The following is an 18,309-nucleotide window of genomic DNA, read 5'->3' as shown; positions in this document are numbered from 1 at the left end:
GGTCTTTTTCACTAGAAAAAAAAGTTTAACGGGCTCAAAACCTCCCGAAATCTTCAAAAGCAAACTGAACTTCTCTGAAGAGGTGAAATACCTTGGTGCTATCCTCGACTGTGAGCTAACATGGAACTCTCACCTACAGAGTAGAGCAAAAAGAGAATATGTAGCTTATGAGCAATGTCAGAGGACAGTGGGACGTGAATGGGGTCTTTCACCCCGTGTGGTCACCTGCTTCTACACTGCAATAATAAGACATATGTAAACGTATGGAGCCATTGCATGGTGACCGAAAGTTCTACAAGCAACGGCCATCCAAAAATTATATCAAATATAGCGACTGGCTTGTTTAAACATCACAAGAGCTAAGAGAAGAACACCAACCGCGGCACTGGAATAAATTACGGGTCTGAGCCTTCTGGACCTGTACGTTAAGGAGGTTGCGTTAATAGCCATGGTACGGTTGCGCACGGCTGGTGTAAACCTCGAGGTAGGAATGGGTCAATTGAGGCTGAGCCTATGGCGAGAAGCGCTTACTGTGCAACCTCTGCTGCAGGCAACCAGTGATGCAATTGAAACCAGGTTTGTGTTTATTAAACCCTACAAAATACAAATGAAACAGAACATACAGTCAGATGCTACAAATACAATACCTACACATTTATACAGACGGCTCGAAAACCAAAAAAGGCTCAGAATGTGGAGTGTACTCCAGATCACTAAGCCTAAGGATTGGGTGGGGAATGGAAAGAAATACCAGCGTGCTCCAAACATAATTGGCTGGTATCTCAATCGCCACAAAAGAGATAACCAGGAAAGGAATTTCTGGCAGGCAGAAACCTAACAATTTGCACTGACAGCAGACAAGCCCTAGTAGCCTTGAACAGATAACGTATAACCTCAGGGCTAGTACTAGAATGTCACCAAGATTTAGCCAGAACCTCGGTAGATAATAACATTCTACTTCATTCTACTTTGTCGTGGTGGATACTGATCGATAGAGAATGTTGTACTCTGAACAATGATGCTGTTCAGTACTTTCCAAATTTTGGCATTTTTTTGCCTTTTTTCAGCTTATTACTATATGATGTTGTTGGTTGAACCAAATTGAACCAAAGCGCTGCGAAAACAGCCCGAAAAATCACCCAGGCATTTGGCAATGATAGTATTAATGAAGACACAGTTTGATGTTGTTTTGTGAAATTTGAATCTAGAGATTCTAGTTTTGAAGGTGAGCCTCGAAGTGATCACCCACGACAAGGATTCGAGGACCTTGATGTAGACTGACAAGATAAACGGTACGTGGGATAGTGAAAGACCTAGGTGTCAGCACCCATGCGCTTTTTGATGTTTCAAAACGTTTCGGAATGGTCAAAAAGCTCGAATAGTGAGAACTCCACGATTTGAACGATCGACAGAAATTGTCACGTCTGATGAAAAGTAGATCATCTACGACAACAGGAGACGTTTAGGAATGTGGTTGGTCACCGATGAACCCCTCAGGCACTTCACAAAGGCAAAAACCCCCCAAAAGTAGACTACGGTCACTGTACGGTGGTCAGGGGCTGGTTTGATTCATTATAACTTTCTGTTACCGGTCCAAATCATCACAGAGTCCTACTGTGAGGAAATCGACGGAATGTACCGGTAATTGGGTCCGCAGCACCCAACACTAGTCAACAAAACAGGTCCGATTCTGCTCCACGATAACGCTCGTCCGCACTTTTCACAAATCATAGTCTGGAAATCTAACGAATCGGGCGTCGTAGTTTTGCCTCACCTACCGTACTCCTCAGATCTTTTATAAATTGACTACCATCTTTCCAAGCACTTCGATAACTTTCTCATCGGTAGAGCATTCGCCAATCAGGAACAGATAAAACGGTGTTCGTCGACTTCATCTTTTACAGAGCACCCAATTTTTATGCTGACGAAATCAATCGACTTATGTTTTGTTGTACAGTCTGCTTCAAACTGTAATATTCCAGTTGATACTCATTCAATCTAATCAAAATAACGTTCAAAAGAAAGCTGTTGAAATTTCATGATAGTCTACTCTAGCTTGTGATTTATTGTGCTAAAATTGATACTATTTCTGTTATTTTCAAAACAATGGATCAAAAACAATTTCTTGTTTTAATTTTACACTGCTTCTTGATGAGGAAAAATACCGTTCAAGCAAAGCAATGGCTTAAAAAGTATTCTGCTCTATCAGAAATAACAATTGACCGTTAGTTTGGTGACTTCAAACGTGGTCGTAGAGACATCGATGATGTAGAACACAATATACGTCCAAATGATGCAGTCACACCACAAAAAAATGTAAAAAATCCACTAAAATGTTTTGAATAATCGAATAGTGAGTTGCAAGAGTTACCTGACATTATAAAGGTATCAAAAGAATGTGTTGACTTTCTATTCTTTTCTAGCATTTGACTATGAGAAAGCTCTGTTCAAAGTAAGTACCGCGCGAGCTCACTTTTGACCAAAAACAAAAACATCTTGATGATTCTGAGCAGTGTTTGGTCATGTTCAAACCAAAATTTGTGCATCGATTCGCGGCAATGGATGATATATGAATCCATCACTTCACTATAGAACAGGGGTCTCCAAACTACGGCCCGCGGGCCAAATCCGGCCCGCCAGCGTCATCAATCCGGCTCGCGACAGCTAATGATTTACTGTCATCAATTGAAATGAATCACAGTGAAACAAAAACACTAATGATATTTATGTAATTGTGATTTTCTACCGACAATACTTTGTAGTTGTGGATCAATTTTACTTGTACCAATTATCAAAAGAGTTTCAAGATGCTCATCGGGTAATTGAGATCTGTAAACATTCTTTGTGTACTCCATCTTGGAAAACGTTTTCTCACACAAGTAAGTAGTACCAAAAACAGAAAACAACCCACGAGCAAATTTATGCAAATTATCAAATTGTTCCAGTGAAGACTCTTATGAAATTGATATTTGTTCTGAAGCATATCACTGTAGCGTGAATCAATAATTTCCATTTGGACTTCCGGAGCCAGGGTTTCAATGTCAGAATCGAAAGGATTTTGAAAAAGCTTGATTTCATTCGCAATGACATCAAAATTACATCAAAATCTGAAAAACGAGTATCAAAATTTATCTTCAAAGCACTCAAAGTTTCGATTGCAAAATTGACGGAAAATTCAGTCTCTGTAGTGTAGCTGAATATTTCACATATTTCAAAATATGTGAAACATTTTTTACGTAATTGCGATTAAAATAGTATTATTTTCTGCCTGAAGGATTTGATATTGGTGTATAAATCAGGGAGAAGCTGATTTTCTCCTTGCAATCTCAAATTCAGTTCGTTCATATGATTTGTCAAATCGACATAGAAGGCAAACTTCCACATCTATTCACTATTTTCTAAATCGGCAAAAGGGCGCTGCTTCTCATTTAAAAAAAATACGATCTCTGCTCGAAGTTCAAAAAAGCGGTTAAGGACTTTTCCACAACTAAGCCAGCGGCAGTGTGATATGGTAAATCATTTTCTCCAATCTGTTGAATAAACTCGTGGAATTTTCGGTGATTCAGCCCAGTGGATCTAATGAAGTTAACAACTGATATGACTGGTTTTAGAACTTCAGACATATCCAAATATTTTCCGCACAAGGGCTGTTGATGAATGATACAATGCAAGATTAATGGTTTTGAACCACCATCATTTTCTACAGCCTTTGACACAAGTGCAACCACTCCTTTATTTTTACCATACATATTTTTGCCTCCATCAGTTGTTATAGATTTCAAATTTCTCCATCGAAGGTTCTTTTTATCAATGACATTTTCAACTCCCTTAAAAATATCTGCCCCAGTTGTCGTGCCGTGAATACTATCAATATCAAGAAGTTCTTCATACACTTCATAGCTTTTATCTACTCCGCGAATAAAAATCAACACCTGAGCAGTATCTGACTCATCCAATGCTAGAGAAAACCACTCATGATGTCCATTTTTGTCAGACAGTTGAGATGATATATTTTCTGCGATGTCTTGCACCCTCCGAGCCACGGTGTTTGCTGACAAACTGACACTTTTAAATAAATTTAGCTTTTCGGGGCATATTTCTTCCGCTACTACAATCAAGCATTCTTTTATCATTTCTCCATCGGTGAATGGTTTGCCACGTTTTCCGATTTCAAAAGCCACACGAAAGCTGGCGCGAGTTGCAGACTTTTGGTCAGTATTCGCTTTGGTAAACAAAGATTGCTGCGATTTGAGTCCGCGTTTCAAAGCTTCAAATTTTTCCTTCCGCAAACTTCCTATATACTTGGAGTAACTTTGAAGATGTTTCGATTCATAGTGTCGTTTAATGTGATAGTCTTTGAGAACAGCTATGGTTTCATTACAAATTAAACATAGCGCCTTATTACTGAACTCAATAACAAAATACTGAAAGTTCCATTTTTCTTGGAACGTTCTGCATTCACTGTCGATTTTTCGCTTCTTTTCCATACTAACAAATCACACATAGAAACAATAAGTCAAATCAAAATACTTTTATTGGCGGGTGTTACTTTATTTCACAATAGACAGTTTCGCTTCCTTCGCCTTTCCTACGCAGACTAACTCGCAGTTGCGCCGCTAGCCTTTTCATATGCAATTATTACTGCCATCTCGAGGTGATCGTAATACACTAGCTAGAACCAGAACTTTCTCGAGCTAACGCGGTAATTCCAAATATTTAATTACGCGTGATTCCACCTAGCGGGTATCTAAAGAAGATAATACATAGTACCACTACTCGCCACTAGATGTCGTTAAGTGTCACAATACACAATAATAATTGAAATGCAGAGAAAGCGTAAGTTTGCTTAGGTCACGCACTTTGCGACTATCCTAGTCTAGAAATATAGTTGAGGGCAGAAATTGGCCCTTGGAACAAACTGAAAAAATCATTATGGCCCGAAGGCTTCAAAGTTTGGAGATCCCTGCTATAGAATCAAAAAGATTGTCTTCTGAGTGGAGAGCCACTAGTGATCCTCGTTCAACAACAATCGACTGAAAATGTAATGACCTTGGTATTTTGGGATGTGCGCGGGGTAATATTCATTAACTATCTTGAGAAGAAAAATACCATGAACAGTGAATATTATATAGCGTTATTGGTGTGTTTGAACGCCAAAATTTGAAGAAAAAGATTATGCTGCTCCATCAAGACAATGCACATTACATGAAATGGGCTTCGAATTGCTCCTGCATATACCATACTCGTCAGATTTGGCTCCCGAAGACTACTGGCTGTATGCAGACCTCAAAAAAATGATCATCAGTAAGAAACTACATTCGAATGAAGAGGTTATTTTTGGAACTGAATCCTATTTTGGAGCAAAAGATAAAAAGGATAAGTCGTTCTACAAAATTGCTATTGAAACATAGCAATCGGCGCTGGAATGATTGTATGGCTCTTGATGGAGATTACAATGATGAATTAAGCCACTATAAAAAAAGCTTTTCTTTCTTAGGCTCGGGACTTACTAGCCCAGGCGAAGTCGATTAATTCAGTCAGCCATGAAAATTGTGTCCTCGGGATTCGATGACATCATTTGATTTCAGTCGGTGATTTGTGAAATGAGCGTACCGGCGATTTCCTCACAATAGGGAAGCAGTTTCGAATTCAGTTGAGGAGGATCCTAGATTGAGTAAACGATAAATATCTCATATTTCTGAATTTATTCCTATCACATCCAACAAGTTTAGGATTTATTTGTACTGTTGGCCAATGAATACTTCAATAAGTGATTAGGAATCAGATGACTCATTTACTGATGAGTCCTTGGTTAGCGAAACGCGCGTCGAGACACACTGCTTAAGTGATTTTGTTCAGATGTGGAGCTTTTCAACACTCACGTATTCTTTTCTCCACTCGAGGTGAGCTTGGTGATTTCTAAAAGGTGATATTCGTCAGAATTTATATTTGAAACAGTATTGAAATCGGCGTTATTAAATTTATAAACCAATAATAGGCAACTGCATTTAAGTTATTTGCCTATTAAAAACTAGTGAGAAAACTTACTTTGTTTCTTCACTGAAGACCGAGTTGAATAACAAAATTTCATTCATCTTTTCTGATTATTTCATTCCGAGAGACGGAGTCTTGGAGTCATCTTCATATTCCTCATTGGTAATAACCGTACTATAGCAATGCTTTAATAATGGCAGTCATTAAGAAAACTGCTTCATAGACTGAGTATTCCGTAATCAAAATCCAATCTGCTAAGTAATTCTCAGAATGCGCCCTTCCATAGAGCAGAAATCATAGTATGCATAAACAGGCAGCAAATTCCAGAACAAACACGATATATAAATAGGTGATAAGCTTGTTCAAGAGCACCCGCTGTTTTGAGCACAATCTCAGTTTATTCAAGATTTAGAAGCTTTTCTTAAAAATGTTATTTTTCAGGGCTCATTACCATTTCAGTGTAATTCACGATTCTTTGCTTGATAACTCTACCAGAGCCGGATTTGTTTTGTGCGTTACCACTCCGAGAGAATTAGTCAAGTGAAGAAATATTTACGTTTCCTGCATACAATTAAGTTTTCTTGAGAGTTTTCAATTACTGGTTACTGCATGAACACATGGTTTGAAAAGTTTTTTCACTTGAGTCGAACTACAGAAAAGGGAGGAAAAACATTTCAGATATAAATGAGGATACCTAACAACTACGAAAAATGATATTTCTTCGCATAAGAAGACAAATGAGTGCGAAAATAACCATTTTTATGTGGCAATAAATTGATGTATGTAGCCGTTACTTCGTGGTAGAAGACCATGAAAAAATGAGGAATGAAACTTCCTTTGTTTTTATACCACATGTTTTTGTAACTAACGATACTGCAGTTCCATCCTACAAGAACATTTTCTAACGAATATAAAAACTGAAACAATGTACACCCTCAGGTGTATACCTTTTTGGTACAGATATGTAGACGATATACTTACTCGCCTGTTTCTGAGATACTACACGACATCTGAACCAATTCATGACATTTATGAGTGATCCTAATAGAAACATACAGTATCTCGAATCGAAACAAAGATAGAGAAACATATTGATTTTTTGGACCTCACCATCACACATAATCATGATAAATTTCAGATCAGAAAATCGAGCTTTTTAGATGTTACAATCCCAAGTGATCATTTTCATCCATTCCAGCCTACCATTCGATGTTACACAAAACATTCCCGTAATTTTGTTTGCTAACAATCTAGAAACGGGTAGGACAGGATAATGATTTCAATGCAGACAAAATTAAGATACCCCCAGATCAAACAATCAGAAATCAAAAAATTTGTAACTCCAACGTATTTTGGTAAAAGAACAGAGACAATTGCGGGATTATTTCAGAAAAAACAATGTGTACGTGGCAAGCAGGCCATATGTCAGGTTGTCTAATTTCCTTTTCAATGGCGAAGATAAAGTAGACAAGATGGAAAAATTTGGATTTTATGAGCTCAAGTGTCCGGAGTTTCATAGTGTACATGTGAGACAATGTGACCGAACTTTCTCAAAACGGTATGCTGAACATGAAAGGTTCTTCAGACAAGATGGAAATGAATCGACGTTTTTATACCATTCCTTGGAATGCAACCACAAGTTCCCGTATCTGAATGATATGAAAATTTTGCACTATGCAGGCAAGGGTTGGATAACCAATAATTTATTATCCTTGAGAATTCATAAACATAAGCATTGCGAATGTAACCTACCGAATGACCAAATTGATCTGGCCTACCCGCCGGTTTTCAGATTAGCGTGCCCACATTGTCACAGGTAAACAAAATAAAGTAATAAAGTCATTAAGCACCGTCTATTGTTACCGACAGTGATTGTATAGGTGTATAAGGGAATACATTATCAATTATATTTGTTTACTGTGTTTGTTTGAAAATGTTCTTGTAGGACGTAACTGCAGTAACGTTAGTTACAAATAAAAATGGAATAGAAACATAAGAAGTTTAAATTTCCATTTTCCATAATTTTTATAGGTATTTGACTCTTTTGTATAAGTGTGAATATGTATTGAACTCAAAATTTTATTAAAAAAAACACGAACTAATTAGAACAGAATATTACTGGAGTTTTTTCCAACACCAAATCGTTATTTCAACACCTCGACACATGTTTCGATCACCAAGTGTGATCATCTTCGAAGAGGAAGATTAAAACTAGAAACCAACGCGAAGCTAACCCTATTTATGCTATATAGATATCCCATACAGTAAACCATCCAGGTGTATCACCCATACAGGTATACTAACCTAAATTAATTTTAAAATTTTTCCTTATCTATTATTTTACAATATATGTTGGGTTTACTGATTACTACATAAGGACGACACATAGCAAGCAAAAATAAATTTAGATAGGCAATATTATGAAATTTGTATCAAGCTGAAAATTATTTCATATACAGCTATAACAGTTAAACATATATTGTAAAATAATAGATAACGAAAAATTGTAAGATTAATTTAGGTTGGTATACCTGTATGGTTGATACACCTGGATGGTTTACCTGTATGGGATATCTATATTGCTCAAATAGGGCTAGCTTCGCAATAGTTTCTAGTTTTAATCTTCCTGTTTGGAATTGATCACTTGGTGATCGAAACACGTGTCGAGGTGTAAAAATAACGATTTGGTGTTGGGAAAAAAACTCCAGTAATATTCATTACTACACCAAAGGTTCCAAACAGTGCATCATAAGTGATTAGAACAAAAATATTTTCACGCAAAGTACCTGTTGTTAAGAAGAGTACCTACATATTATTTGCAAAATTGAATTTATTATATCTCATACTGAGCACGTTAGATCAATTTTACAAACCCTACTCTACCTTGAAATATGTTACCTGAATAATTTTTCCTAAGGAGGCCTGAGGGGTGAGGAGAAGTCTCAAGGGGCCCGAGGGGTGAGGCGGAGTCCCAAGGGGACCCACGTTCTTTGAATCTCTCTGATACTTATTCAATTCTTCTTTGCATCAATTACGTCACACGTTTCCTTCTTCCACTCACTAAAGTCACTCTGCGAAACACAACTATGTCGAGTTGGATGTTCCTCAAGATTCCGATCGGAAATCATGGAAATTGCAGAAAAAATCAGCGGCATAAGTAAATACATGGGATTTTGTGCCAGAATCAATGTTGTTCATTTACTGATTTGAATTTCCCGCTGTAGGCGCGATAGCTTCTGATTAGCCAAAAGTGTAGGAGTGGGAGCGTCTAAGGTGCCGCCATCCCTACTTATCAACATTCGGATTTTGTTTGGAGGTGAAATATGTAGAGGTAGTACAAATCATCTAGTACTGAAACTGATACCATTTCATGTGAATTATGTCTGATCTCAATTTTCTTGCATTGTTCAAAAGCTGATACAAATGTTTTTCTTCTTCAGCACTGTATAGGTACTATCAAATTTTCAAAATTGTTCCATACATTTCCCATACATATAGATTCATGCGTATGACAATGGGATATTCTATTATTCTTTTATTTTTTGATTATTTGAAATATTTTGAGTGATAGTTTTCATCTGAAACTATTCAAAATGAATGAACATTCATGTTTTTCCAAATACGAATAATTTTGTGGGACTATATCCATTTCAGTAAATCCGTTTTGTAAACTCCGTTCACTTTTAATTTTCAAAGGCTCGCTAGTTTTAGAGGCATTCGAGTCAGAAATGAGCGGAATTCGATTAACATGGTTGTGCCAGACACTGTTGAATTTTTCAACGAAGGCCGACTGGGCTTTGTGTGAAACATTTTCATTTAATCAAAGCAATGTCTGAGATTCTCTCTCTGACTTGATGTGTATGTGCTTCTGGGAGTTCGATAAAAAAGAACTCATCGATATTTTGTTGGTTATTTTGTATACATGAAAGAAAAAATAACAGAAAATATCAGAACTAGACAGTTTTGATTTGTTTTTCCGAGAAGGGGAAAGACACTAGCCAACAGATAAGAGCAAAAATGCAACTAATATTATAATGGCTATACATGAGAATTTAAAGCGTCCTGACTGCGACTTCAACATCAAAAATTTTCCATCACGTTATTGTTATTTTATTCAAAATAGAAAAATATAAGATTGAAACAAGAAAAAACAATATATTTTGAGGAAAAGAGACTTTATCTACAATACACATTCAAATGAAGTCTTTTGTGCATAACTTTTTTGCAAATGTTGATTTTCGTTTATATGTTCTATCGTTTTCCCTCATAAGGAACCAACAATAATCCCCCATCATTGCTGTATCCCATCTGCCTTGATAACGTTGCTCCATTGTCAGTATGTCTTTGTGGAACCTTTCCCCTTGTTCGTCACTGATTGCACCCGAATTTTCTAATAAAGAATTCCAATGGGAATGCAAGAAATGGATTTTGAGAGACATGCGACATCTCATTTTGCAGTACTTTTCATGAAGTTCTTCTACAAGTGTTACGCAATTTCCTACTTTTTTGTTCAATAAAAACTCCGAAACAATATATTTGAAAGAACTCCTAGCAGCTAATTCAACATTACTTAATTTTTGATCAAACTGTTGATCACTGAGTAGTTTTCCAATTCGTGGTCCAACAAATATACCTTCCTTGAGCTTTGCATCACTTAATTTTGGAAAAACGTGTTAGAGATATTTGAACGCATTACCTTCTTTGTCTAATGCTTTTACAAAATTTTTCATTAACCCCAGTTTAATGTGTTGGGATTAATAAAAGGCATATTCTCCACGTTAGCTTGACCTGCAATATATTTATCTTTCGAGGCCATTTTTTTACTCGATAATGGTTCTGTGTTGCCCCAAAGGCAAAGAAAACAGCAAAACTTCGTAAATTCGTCCTGAAGACCGAGTGATAGTCCTATGACCTTAGGTCACCAACTTATAACTTATTGCATTTAGAATAAGTGACATCCTTTCGTGTGTTTCCTTCATGGCAACTGCATGTGCAAGAGGAGTAGAGAGTCTTTTGTTACCATTATGGAGCAGGCTGGTTTTCAAACTTGTTTTAGAGGCTATATTGCCAGATTTCAAACATTTTTCTCAATTTAGGGGAAAAGCAAATTTGGAATGTCGTGTTCATTAAATACAAGTGAAAAAAATCATAACTCAAAAATCTTGCGTGTTAGGAAATGTTTACATTTTCGCATTTAGGGACCACAAATCATCAAAGAACTGCCTACGGCATTACAGTCGTAAATTGACTGTGTACTAGTGTTATCTTCCTTTTTAGTAAATACGTTTTTGGAATCATCTATTTGTCGGAGAGAAGAAAGATGGAAGAGACAAACTGCACATGAGTAAACTGCATACTTCTGAGTAGTTGGTATAAAGGACGATTATGACAGAAACAATAGTGTCACGGAAAGCAACGTATTTCCTCCGTTTCAAATCGTATGGAATCTTATAATGGATGAGTTGTAATATCTTCTGCACAATAATGTTGAAGATCTAGGAGTAATGATATATTCCATACCAACATGAAGCCAACACATAGAAAACCACTGAATAAAATGAATTAAAAGGAAGTTGCAGCTAGCACTGATGCCTATCAGACAAGATAACAAAGAGGCGTGAAGGCTGCAACAAGACGTGATGTACTCGTTGAATATGATGGTCATATATGCTGCCAACACAAAACACGATAGAAAATTAAGAAATGTCTTTATGAAATATGAATAATTCTGAAAAACCATACTCGAATATAGACATAAGAAAACAAATTGCTTTGATAGGTTGGAAAGTTACTCAGAATGCTCATGAAGCTACTCAGTGGACACTGCCCTCTACGAGATCATTGCCCTCTTAGAAAGCAGTGAGTAAAAAATAGGGTTTAACAATGGAAAACTCAGCTGTAGACGATGTGACCAAGAAATATATAGCTTGTCGTACTCACCATACGAACTAATCGACTTCGGTAAAAAGCTGGGATAATTTGGTCGAGTGTGAATAGATGTGAGCCACAGTAAACCCTTGCGGATTGCAGTAGAGGGTCGAATAGACCCACTCATTTTGGACCTTACCTAACCTAACCTGTATCTTTTGTATCATCAATAATATCTTGAAAATGATTACTGAGATATTATATATTTTAGTCCACCAATTTCCATTTCTTCTCTGATGATCAATAACTTGCAAATAACACTAAATCGGTATCTTTCTCTATAACATGTAGGTATATATTTTGTATTCGTTATAGAACTTTTTTTGAAATGCTATACATAGTTTTATGGATATTGCATGATTATATTGTTCAGTATTTTTGTCGATATATGCATGTTGATATTCCCGTTCATTTTGAGCATTAACCACGTTTCTGACCTGTATATTTTACTTTTATGATAATCTAATTCTTTTTCAGATTCATACCTGATGAATGGGGTCCTTGTAGCGTATCCTGCGGGGAAGGAGTCCGCAAACGCGAAGTCCACTGCAAAATTTTTCTGGAGTTCTCCAGAACCATCGCCAAACTCCCTGACAAACAATGTACTGGCCCAAAACCAATAGAAATCGAAGCCTGCTATATGGAGCCCTGCGCTTCCGAACGAATGGGCGTAGACATCAAAGATGACCCCTACAGTAGATCAGATATTAAAGTAGCCCCTGGCTCTCCAGGAAAATCATATTCCTGGAGGGAGCAGGGCTTCACGCATTGTAGCGCTACTTGTCTGGGAGGCATTCAAGAGTTAATAGTCAACTGCGTTAGGGATGACACTCAGAAAGTAACCTCCCCCTATATGTGTCCTATAGAACTGAAGCCTGAGACAAGGATACAAACATGCAACGACCACCCTTGCCCTCCCAGATGGAACTACTCAGACTTTTCAACTTGTTCCCAAAGCTGTGGTATCGGCATCCAAACTCGGGAGGTCAATTGCATTCACGAGGTCACACAAGGTGGAGGTAATACCGTAACGGTTCCTAACAATATGTGTCCCCAACCTCCACCCCCAGATCGCCAGTATTGCAACGTTTTGGACTGCCCTGTGCGCTGGAGCGTCCACGCGTGGTCCAGATGTTCCAAAAGTTGTGGTGGAGGCGTTAAAACGAGAAGGATAGAGTGCAAACAAGTTATGGCTCAGAATCACACTGTAGATAGACTGCCCACTATGTGCCCCTCTCCAAAACCGCTTGAATCCAAGCCTTGCAATACCAAAAGCTGCCTGGTGGAGAGCGACAAGCCTCACATTGACGTCTCTAATAGCACGTTTATCCAGCACGATTCTAAGAAGAAGAAGATTTCCCTGAAAGTTGGAGGAGCCGCAACCGTGTTCTTTGGCACCACCATTAAGATAAAGTGCCCGGTGAAGCGGTTCAACAGAACAAAAATACAGTGGATGAAGGAGAAGACCTTTTTGCCGAAAACCAAGAAATATAAAACTTCTAAGAAAGGGGCACTGAGGGTTTCTAACCTGTCTTTGAGAGACAGCGGTTTATATACTTGTGTTGCTGGCAAATCTATGGCCAGCATACATATTTCGGTGAGGCCTAAACCTGGGGAATTTCCTACTTCCGAAGAGATCCAGAAGCACGGGTATAAGACTGACAAGGTGGACCTGATCTCCGACATTAACACTCATAGAGAAGACGGGGGTACTATCTTCAGTGATGATCATTCACACGAACAAAGGCCAGATAGAGCAAGAAAAAAGCCTACCCCTAGGCCGAAATTATTCACGCCGACCCTGCCTTCATTGAGGCTAGATACCAGTTACAACAACGACCATCATCAGAGTACTCTTGATAAAGGCAATCATCAGGTGAGTTTTGTTTGACTGAAACCGTATAACTTTACCACGTCTTCAAATCATCATCAACGATGAAAAATTATAAACAATCATAATGCCATACATTTTGGATTACGCATAGATTGAATACCAGAAGGAAAAATGTGTCAGAAATAATTTGAGTTTCGCATTGTTTGATTTCTATTCTTTAAATTTGTGTGAAAAAAATAATCAAACGAACACATCAAATGAATTTTCCGGATTCATTTTGTCTCTTGTCTTAACTTTGCAATGTAATGAATATCAATATATTTTTACCTTCGGAAAATTAATCTGTTGAACTCTGATTTTTCGTTAACCAGCTGTCACCTGACAAACCACAAAAGGCGATACTTGGGCGATCTAAGGATTGAAGAGGTCTCATTTGTCAACGTGCGATTCCTAGCATGGAAGTTATAACCCACCACATTAAATTTACAACTACTTTCAGGAAACTACTCAATTCTTCAAGATACAAACTTGAAATACATTCATCCTTATAACGAATGTTGGTTTTCTGAGTCTCATCACAAATTCAAAATGGAATTTTGCTCATCAAAACTTCCGGTAGACTTGGATCCAAGTTTCAATCTTTCTATTCAAAACAGAATTGAAAAATTATTGGGAAATTTACTTTCCATTTATGGTGAGATTTTCATATATAAGGTTAACCGTAAGAATCTCTATGTTGCTGACTCGAAAGACGTCATAGCTATAGCGGCTATGACAAACAATTTGAATAACTACTATTCCATTCGTCAAATTAGAAAAAAAGGACAAACGCGAAAATGACCAATAATACCTATTTTCTCTTATTTCATGAACGAACGGTTCAATTGTATAACTTACTAAATTATCTCAGAAACATTATATGTAATGTAAGCAATTATTTGGTAAACAGGTCTCATTATTTTCAGAAAATGAATATTTCCAATAATTATTCGGATTAGCCGGAAAAAAATTTTGAATATTTTTTTTTGTCGAAACTGTAATATTTATTGTGAGTTTTCAGAATTTGAACGGAATATGAAATAACTTATTGTTCAGAATCGGCTTGTCTCATTTTCAAAAAGAAAACAATGTTGTATAATGAGTGAGATACCCATGAATCGAGAATCGTGAGTCCTTAGCTCGTATGTAAAAAAAGTCAGTACCGCCTTTCCCACGATAACTGATGGTATATTTCTGTCTTTTTCACTAGGCAGTTTTTTTCTAGCCTTTTTTTCACTTTGAGAGAGAAAGGACTCATCCCCTTTCTTTTTACTTTGAGAGAAAAATGAGTTATCCTCGTACTTGTTATACAACGTTCGTATTTTGATTAAAATGGTTTCCGTTATATGCATTATTCAAAATATACGGCATGTTAACGGATTTCATGAGTAATCAAATTTGTACCCTTTCATAGGTTCAGGATGAGGGTTGATTCAACATTTACTATCCCATGCACCAACTTTCTCATACGGTATGAGAAATGAATGACTTTTGTTTATATACAGGGTGTCCCTGGACTTCCTCTTTTCCTCTCGGGAATGTATAGATGGGGTCAAAATATCACCAGTATTTCATATAACTTTTTTTCCTAAAATCCTTCGTTACCAAGTAACGGGCCCTCGAAGTTACAAAATGAAAAATGTTTTTTTTTAATAACTTTTCAAGTGAATATTCAAAATCATCCAACTTTTGGTAATTGACTGAACAAATGAATTCCTTCGATGAGCTTTCATGCAGGAGTCAGTTGTTTTGCTACAAAGTCAGGAACGGACTACCCCCGATGGTCCACACCCCAAAACTTTGAAATGACAGATATTTTTCAATATTTTTCAACAAATTAAGGTTACTTGGACAATTTTATGAATAAAAGTACTCGTGTGGAAAGTCGATCGGAGCAACGAGTCTTGATAAAAATGTAGTTTCACTCGACGACATCAAACCCGCTCGTCCACCATTATTTGAAATGAATAATTATCAAACCAGAAATAATAATGATAACGTTAATTCAACAACATTTATCCTGAAATGTCTACCATTATTCGAAAATATTAGTTTTTAAGGAAAATGGAAATGATAGGTAAAATGTTCATAACGAATTTTTATAATGCAAACACGTTTAACTAACGAAACTCAAAAGCCTCAAGAGCAAACAGAAATGAAAAATCCGCTACAGAAACTGCTCGATATGACCACCTTCTCTCTCTATACATTTTCTTAGTCTGCGAAGACACCCTCTCTGTACTTGAAATAGCATTCCAGGGTCGTTTCGTATGGCTTCACAATGTAATGTTATTCTATTCTACAATGCATCTCTTGTGTGAATAGGTGTAGCGTAAACAAGGCTTTTTAGATGCCCCCACAGAAAGAAATCCAATGGATTTAAATCCGTGGGCCATGAATATGGCCCACCTCTACCAATCCATCTATTGTGGAAAATATGGTTTAGATGGTCACGCACAATCAAACTAAAATGAGGAGGAGCGCCATCATGCATAAACCACATATCTCTTCGGGTTTGCAATGGAACATGTTCCAAAAGTCCATTCAAATCGTTCTGAATGAACTCCAAATAACGTTCTCCATTCAATCGGTCCTGTAGAACGAATGGTCCTATAAGATGGTTTCCTATGAAACCAGCCCAAACATTCACGTTGAATTTCCGTTGGTGTTTGGTTAGCAATATCCCATGGGGATTTTCTTCGACCCATATATGGAGATTATGAGAGTTGATAACTCCATCTCTACTGAAACCTGCTTCATCAGTGAATAAAACTCGATTAATAAAAGTCATATCCTCTCTTTGCCTATCCATGAACCAATTGGCATATTCCAGTCGTGCTGGAAAATCTTGAGGTGTCATGGCATATACCTTCTGGATGTGAAATGGGTGGAGCAGTTGTTCCCTAATTATACTATGAATAGTGGACTTGGATGTATGGAACTGTTCTGATAGATTTCTGATGCTCATTGAAGGATCATCAGCGACGGCTTCCAAAATATTTTCCTCCAATACAACGGTACGTACAGTCCTAGGAGCGCCCTCACCACCTCGTTTTGGCAAAACTGTACCTACAATAATATCGAAATAAAACAACGTGCTCAAATTAATTATCAATTATTACATACCTGTCTCCCTCAAGCTGCGATCGTAACGCTCGAATGTTTCTCTTGACGGTACCGTTCGATTGGGAAAATGCTCGGAATACAGACGACGAGCTTCTGCAGCATTACAAAATGCTCGTCCATAAAATACATGCATATCTGCATATTCATTGAATGTAAACTGTTCGGCCATATCAAAAAAATTCAAAATATCCTATAGAATATTGACAATACAATGATAGTCATATGACAACGCACCACTCAACAAAACAAAATCGCATTTCAGTTTCTCATTTTTTATCAAAACTTTCTAAAAGGTTTTTTTGTCAACATCTGTGAAAGAAATGGAATATAATTATTCCCTGGATATTTTTCACCTAATCATGTGCAGCCGTTTTTGTAGTTCATTCGTTTGCTTTTTATTAGTATAGTAAATATTTTTTCCGATGTGCGTTTTTTCAGCTAAATTTAGATTCGTGTTAAAGAATTTCTCCCATAAAATTATAATTATCAGTGAAACTCCTCAACAGTTTAGCTGTGAAGAAGAATTTGAAACATTCGAATGTTGAGTTTCATGAGATTCAGATAACTGATCAACACGAAACGTGATTATTCCACACGTATTCTGTACATACAAAATATGGAATGAATTCGATATTTCATAGTAGAGTAGCTTGTTAGTTTAAAAACACCACGAATCTACAGAACTTGATATTTCTTTCGAAAAAATATCTGCTATCACAATTGTGACTTAAACTTCTATATAGGTACTGTACTTTTTGTTTACGACTTCATTTTAGCATACTTTGTATTATTCCTGTTATAAATGTTGTTGAATTAACGTTATCATTATTATTTCTGCTTTGATAATTATTCATTTCAAATAATGGTGGACGAGCGGGTTTGATGTCGTCGAGTAGAACTACATTTTTATCAAGACTCGTTGCTCCGATCGACTTTCCACACGAGTACTTTTATTCATAAAATTGTCCAAGTAACCCTATTTTGTTGAAAAATATTGAAAAATATCTGTCATTTCAAAGTTTTGGGGTGTGGACCATCGGGGATAGTCCGTTCCTGACTTTGTAGCAAAACAACCGACTCCTTCATGAAAGCTCATCGACAGAATTCATTTGTTTAGTCAATTACCAAAATTTGGATGATTTTGAATATTCACTTGAAAAGTTATCAAAGAAAAACATTTTTCATTTTGTAACTTCGAGGGCCCGTAACTTGGTTACGAAGACTTTTAGGAAAAAAAGTTATATGAAGTACTGGTGATATTTTGACCCCATCTATACATTCCCGAGAGGAAAAGAGGAAGTCCAGGGACACCCTGTATAAAACGAATTCTTGAAGATCTCCGAAGAAAACCATTCAATTTGTTTTCACTAGCCTAGATTTACATGTGC

The 18,309-nt window shown here is 36.9% G+C and overlaps 1 protein-coding gene across 6 annotated transcripts in view; it reads left to right on the top strand.

The window, feature by feature from the left end:
- nolo (ADAMTS-like no long nerve cord) overlaps positions 1–18,309 on the top strand; it is an 875,808-nt gene that overhangs the window by 835,551 nt on the left and 21,948 nt on the right. For all 6 annotated transcript variants that reach the window (XM_074186241.1, XM_074186240.1, XM_074186239.1 and 3 more), the window contains one exon: positions 12,400–13,798. In XM_074186241.1, coding sequence (XP_074042342.1) covers positions 12,400–13,798 — 1,399 coding nt within the window. The remainder of the gene's footprint in view (positions 1–12,399; positions 13,799–18,309) is intronic.

The sequence above is a fragment of the Leptinotarsa decemlineata genome, unplaced genomic scaffold (genome assembly GCF_025532065.1).
Source record: "Leptinotarsa decemlineata unplaced genomic scaffold, Ldec_3_MD MMD2_tig00078422_RagTag_RagTag, whole genome shotgun sequence".
In the NCBI taxonomy this organism is placed as follows: Eukaryota; Metazoa; Arthropoda; class Insecta; order Coleoptera; family Chrysomelidae; genus Leptinotarsa; species Leptinotarsa decemlineata.
This window is presented reverse-complemented; position numbering and strand designations above follow the sequence as displayed.